General features: G+C 48.5%; 1 protein-coding gene across 1 annotated transcript in view; it reads right to left on the reverse strand.

Annotated features, from left to right (window-relative positions):
- Nucleotides 1-5,712, reverse strand: part of PALD1 (phosphatase domain containing paladin 1) — a 187,857-nt gene extending 182,145 nt beyond the window's left edge. The window contains exon 1 of the mRNA XM_034775850.1: nt 5,476-5,712. Within this exon, the coding sequence (XP_034631741.1) occupies nt 5,476-5,489 (14 nt within the window). The 5' untranslated portion in view covers nt 5,490-5,712. The remainder of the gene's footprint in view (nt 1-5,475) is intronic.
- Nucleotides 5,713-6,000: the final 288 nt, after the last annotated feature.

Below are 6,000 nucleotides of genomic sequence, written 5' to 3' on the forward strand. Positions count from 1 at the left end.
TAACGCATAGAATTCTGCCAACGGCATTGCCAAAACAACAAACTTCAGAAGTGAAATTCATCCATGTGTATAAATAATGTTATCTGAGGCAGCTATATAATGACTGGCCATCACCCATCCATGTTATTTCCATGGTTTATTATGAATACTGTAGTAGCCCCAGAAACTCTTTATCCTCAATACCAATCCTGAACAAGAGGAGAAAGTGAACAAGGAGACCAAATTTAAAAGAATAGAATGCAGACAACATAGCTTATTGCCGAAGAACACAAGATCAGCTTGTCCCTGGATTTTGTACATCTTTTTAAGCAGACTCATGCAGAGCAAGCAACTCCAAGGAAACTGAGCAGTAGTCAATAAATCAAGGATCATAATTCCCTGCAGCCAGCATGAGATGCACAATGAGTAGCTCTACAATGCTCCAAGTGTGTGGATTTGAGTATTTCAGAAGCATGACTGACTGTAAGTTAACTGTAGACAACCCTAGTGCACTGCATGGCCATGCAGCAGATTTGGATTCAATTCCCAATCTTCCACTCCCAAGGCCAGCAGGAACTGAAACTAGTGTGACCAGACAGCAAATGTGAAAAATCGGGATGGGGTGGGGGGTAATAGGAGCCTATATAAGAAAAAGACCCAAAAATCAGGACTGTCCCTATAAAAATCGGGACATCTGGTCACCCAAACTGGGAACTAACAAAATTCCAAGCTTCTAGCAGCTGAGGGAGCCATTCAATGATTCCTCTGTCTGTTTGAACAACTGAATTAATACATTCCACAAGGAGTCTACACCAGAGTGACAGGGGATGCAATATGAAAACTCAAGGATGAGGTGTAAGCAGGATCGTCGGGGCTCTATCAAGAATGCAAAGGACTGTCTCTTTCAAAATAATATATTTGGTCTCATTCCAAAAGGTTTCTCCTTCTCAGAACATGCACCTGTTTCCTTAAACTGCTATTCATCATTTGACACAGGGCATGTCTACACTTAGAGCGCTGCAGTGGCACAGCTGTACCAGTACAGCCGCACCGCTACAGCACGTGTGGTGAAGATGCTCTATGCCGACAGGAGAAGCTCTCACGTCGAGTGAGCGCTGTGCAAACTAGCGCTTATGCTGGCATAATTTACGTCACTCAGAGCGGTGGAATATTCACACCCATGAGCAACATACATTTTGCCGACGAATAAGTGGTAGTCTTAGCATAAAGCTTCATTTTCACAACAGGAAGAATGTGTAATTGCATCACATTCATTCAGGAACTTTCCAAAATATTCACTGTTCGATGACAATGAGCAGTTCCAGATTCACATGGCTGAGGTAAATTCATTTGACTCCTGCTGTGATGTGAACATTGATTTTTTTCCATCAGGAGCAGTAAAGATTTTTTTGTAGTTGGGGCTTTGCTTATTCGTGGTGGAATTTCTTTTAGGAAAAGGAGAGAAGCAAGATATTCAAGGCTGAAGTTGCCATTCTCTATTTAGCCTGCTGCATAAGGGACATGTATCTCTGTATGAAATTATGGCAGCTGATCCCATCAGTTCTATTAGCCAAAATGTATAATGAAAACAGCCCAGGCACAGCACTATGTCTACAAAGAAATCTAAGGCTTCCAGATTGTGAATTACAAGGAAGTCATAGGCAGCTCTGAGGTGAGAACAGCTTGACTGCTCTCAGTTCATCTTAGAGAGATTGTTGAGTTTACTACTATATAAAATAAGAGGCCAATAAGCATTGGCTAGAGTCAGGGCTAGTATAGACATCAAGACAGTTTCCACACACTCAGGCAGCACTTCCAGGGCACCTCAATTCTTATCAGTAGGACCGTTGCCTTTCCTTTCCACACAGCTCTGCTAACATACATCAGTCTTGACCTGCAAAGCCTCCTCCTGTTGCCATTTCAGATTTGGCTTTTCCCTAAATAGATTAATAGTCGTGACAAAGGGTGTGAGGGTTCTGCAATGTGCACAAGTGTCCACTAGGGGTCAGATTAAGATTACATCCATCTGTGCATGGACTCTCTGGGTACGTCTACACTTACCGGAGGGTCCGGCGGCAGGCAAACGATGTTCTGTGATCGATTTATCGTGTCTGGTTTAGACGCGATAAATCGATCCTGGATCAATCCCAGAAGTGCTCGCCGTCGACGCCGGTACTCCAGCTCGGCGAGAGGAGTATGCGGCATCGACGGGGGAGCCTCCCTGCCGCGTCTGGACCCGCGGTAAGTTCGGACTAAGGTACTTCGAATTCGTAATAACGTAGCTGAATTTGCGTACCTTAGTCCGAAGTGGGGGGTTAGTGGGGACCAGGCCTCAAATTCCAAATTTAAATCCTCTAAGGACTGTGCATGACGGCCAGAAGTGCTAAGCCACCACAAGGCTACACTACTATGCCACCTAGCATTCCTAAGGATATCATAGAATCATAGAAGTGTACGACTGGAAGGGACCTCAATAGGTGATCTAGTCTAGTCCCCTGCACTCAAGACAGGACTAAGTAATAACTACAATCTCTGACAGATGTTTGTCTAACCTGGTCTTAAAAACCTCCGACAGAGATTCCTCAACCTCAAAACAACTCAGAAACCAACCACTTCATTAATAATATTGAAGTTATTGAAGCACAGTGCATGGTACTTCCAGACTTGCTTCAGTTACAAATTATAGAATACACTTGACAGTGTTTCTCTAAACTTTTTTGTTACACCACTTAAAACTTGTAGTTCATAAATTTAAAACATAATGCTTTAACTTGCAATCTTATTTAAAAATATTCTATTCAGGCCTTTGCCTGCAATAGTTGTTTTTACACTGTAACCTCTATGAATGTTGTTTGCCCTGTAGTGACCCCTGTTGGAAAATTAAAGTAAGGCCATCCCCCATAAAGCACACTTCAGATATTTACATAGGTATTTCTCCTCAGGAAATGTATTGTACAATAATTCAATAAGTACGCCAGTGGAAATGTTTTCAGGATGGAGGGGAACTTCATTAACAAAATGAGCAATTTTTAGACTGTGTCCTCTTAAATCAATATCATCAGATCTTAGGGTTTGTTTTAAAACTGTGTGAGGATTATGTATAATGTTAACCACTAAACACAACTCTGTTTAAACACATGCAAAATACAGAATCAAAGATTATGTCTGGTGCTCTGCCTTTCTGGATGGTGGCACAAGTGCTTCTACTGGAGAAGGTAGGGGGGATAACTTCCATTGAAATCCATGTGCAAGAGCCCAATACGTTTGTGGATCTAGGCCTAAAAGACTAAAGGGGCTTATAGATTGAGGACATAATGCTTTAATGTGACAGTGGAAAATGGGAAGCCAATAGAGGAATTCAAAGAAGAGAGAAGTGATCAGAGTAATGGACAAGGAAGAAGGGGGTGGGGGGGAGGACTCGGGAGTCCAAAGAGGAGGAAGTTGTAGTAGTATATCAAGATGACAAGAGGCTGTGCTAGTTTTATTTGCAGGGACAAGACTGTCTGATCCTGCTCCCTCCTCAGAGTGAAATATGATTATTGTACATCCTGCTTGAACCAATAATAAGATGAAACCTCATGCACTGTCAGAAGTTTCTGGGTGCCCTCAGTTACTGACCATATCCAGCTAGTTGCCTACTGTATATGCCACTTAAGTGTGGGCCAGTGACCAGCAGGAACAGTAATATCACCTTAAAAACCTGGTATCGGTCCAGTTCCTAGTGGACAATAGTGCACATCATAAACCAGGGGTGGGCAAACTTTTTGGCCTGAGGGCCACATTTGGGAATAGAAATTGTATGGCAGGCCATGAATGCTCACAAAATTGGGGTTGAGGTGCGGGAGGGGGTGAGAGTTCTGGTTGGAGGTGTGGGCTCGGGGGTGGGGCTGAGGATGAGGAGTTTGGGGCATCGGAGGGGGCTCTGGGCTGGGACCAAGGGGTTTGGAGGGCAGGAGAGGAATCAGGGCTGAGGCAGAGGATTGGGTGTGGGGAGAGGCTCAGGAGTGCAGGCCCCGAGCAGCGCTTACCTCAAGCGGCTCCCGGAAGCAGTGTCATGTCCCTTCTCTGGCTCCTACGCGGAGGCGTGGCCAGGCGGCTCTGCACACTGTCCCATCCGCAGGCACCGCCCCTGCAGCTCCCATTGGAGTGTGTAGTACCTGGAGCGGGGCCATGCCGTGGCTTCCAGGAGCTATGTGGTGCAGCCCCCAACCCAGCGCCCCGGCTAGAGCATCGGAGCGGGGCCGAGCTGTGTGGTGCAGCCCCCAACCCAGCACCCCAGCTGGAGCATCGGAGCGGGGCCGAGCTGTGTGGTGCAGCCCCCAACCCAGCACCCCAGCTGGAGCATCGGAGCGGGGCCGAGCTGTGTGGTGCAGCCCCCGACGCAGTGCCCCAGCTGGAGCGCCAGAACAGGGCAAGCATCAGACCCTGCTTCCCAGTGAAAAGAACAGGAGTACTTGTGGCACCTTAGAGACTAACAAATTTATTAGAGCATAAGCTTTCGTGGACTACAGCCCACTTCTTCGGATGCATATAGCATATATATTCCCAGTGGAAGCTCAGGGGCTAGCTTAAAATGGCTCGCGGGCAGGATCCAGCCCAGGGGCCGTAGTTTGCCCACCCTGTTATAAACACTCCACCACACATCATTGACGTCCCTGATGGCATTGATAATTGAGTGGCCAACAACTGAAGGGGCACAAAAATTGAACTACCCTTCTGGTCCAGTAGAGTGATAGGGAGGAAGAATACACATTGGGGACTGGTGTAGGGGTAACTCTTTCAGGAAGGATCCTAAATGCAAAATGTTGTGCCCCTGCTTGTATCTCCAAACACAACACAAATGCCAACCCCACTAATCACATTCATTTCCCTCTGCTGCAAAAGTTTCAAAATAGGTCTGGGGGGTTTGATTTTATCAGCCATTCCAAAGAGAGGCTTGGAATATTTTTCCTAATATATTTAGCGAAAGGGATATTACATGTGAAAGAAGCAAGACTGACACTTATATAACTTGGGGAAGAAGATGATCACCCAGCTAGGGCCCTATCGACTAACCGTTTTGATGGGGCAAGAAAGAGGACAATCAACACACTGTCTGACCAGAGGGATGTGGTGTTGCAGGAGGGGGGAGAGAGCATACCAGAGTCTGCCCGATAGGAGGAGCACACACAGGAACCTTCCTCAAACCTGGGTTTTTGCTGGAGGAAAGTTTGCATCGTGGAACGTGCTGCCTACGAGAGCTCCCCCTTTCCACCCAGCCTCCCGCAAATGCCCCATACTGCTCAGCCCTGCCTCCCCACAGGGGCGGCGAGAGAAACCCCCAAGCGGCCGCAGAGCCAGGGAAGAAAGAGGCACTGGCCCCGATGCAGCAGCTAGAGCAACCACGCTCCTCTCCGGGGCTCTAGGAGCTTGTGCATCTAACCCAGGGCAGCTGCGGCTCCCCTCCGGCCCTGCGGCAGCAGGAAGGGGCTTCCCGGAGATGCGTGGGGTACTCACCGGGGCGGCAGCATCCCCCGCACTCACCGGGCCGGGGGCAGAGCGCACCGGCCGGGCACGCTGCAGCAGCCTTTGTCTCCGACTCATCAACTTTCTTTCTGGCCTCGTCCCGGCACAAACCCAGCGTGCTGGGAGCCGGCCGCCCGGCGGTGCTCTCACCGCCTCGGAGGAACCCCACCGCCTGCCTTCCGAGGGGAGCCAAGCTCTGCAAGGCGGGTGCCACACCGCAGGGAGACAACTCCCGGCGCCGGCCGCCTCCCGAGCATGCGCCGTCTCCCAGCCGCAGCTGCAACAGCTGTGCTCCAGCACCGGGGCAGGGAGCGCTGCTCACCCCCTCCTTCTACACCCCCCTTTCCTTCCTTCTGTCCTTCCTTACAGCGGAAATAAGTGAACCGACCCGATCCGCTTCTATCTGACCCAACATTGAAGTGTTTTTAAAAGAAAGAGAAACACCACCACCAAAAAGCACCACAAAGTTCTTATCTATGGAAACGTTTCCATGTGTATGATTCCGTTGTTAGGGTT

This window comes from Trachemys scripta, chromosome 7, assembly GCF_013100865.1.
Source record: "Trachemys scripta elegans isolate TJP31775 chromosome 7, CAS_Tse_1.0, whole genome shotgun sequence".
Classification (NCBI taxonomy): Eukaryota; Metazoa; Chordata; order Testudines; family Emydidae; genus Trachemys; species Trachemys scripta.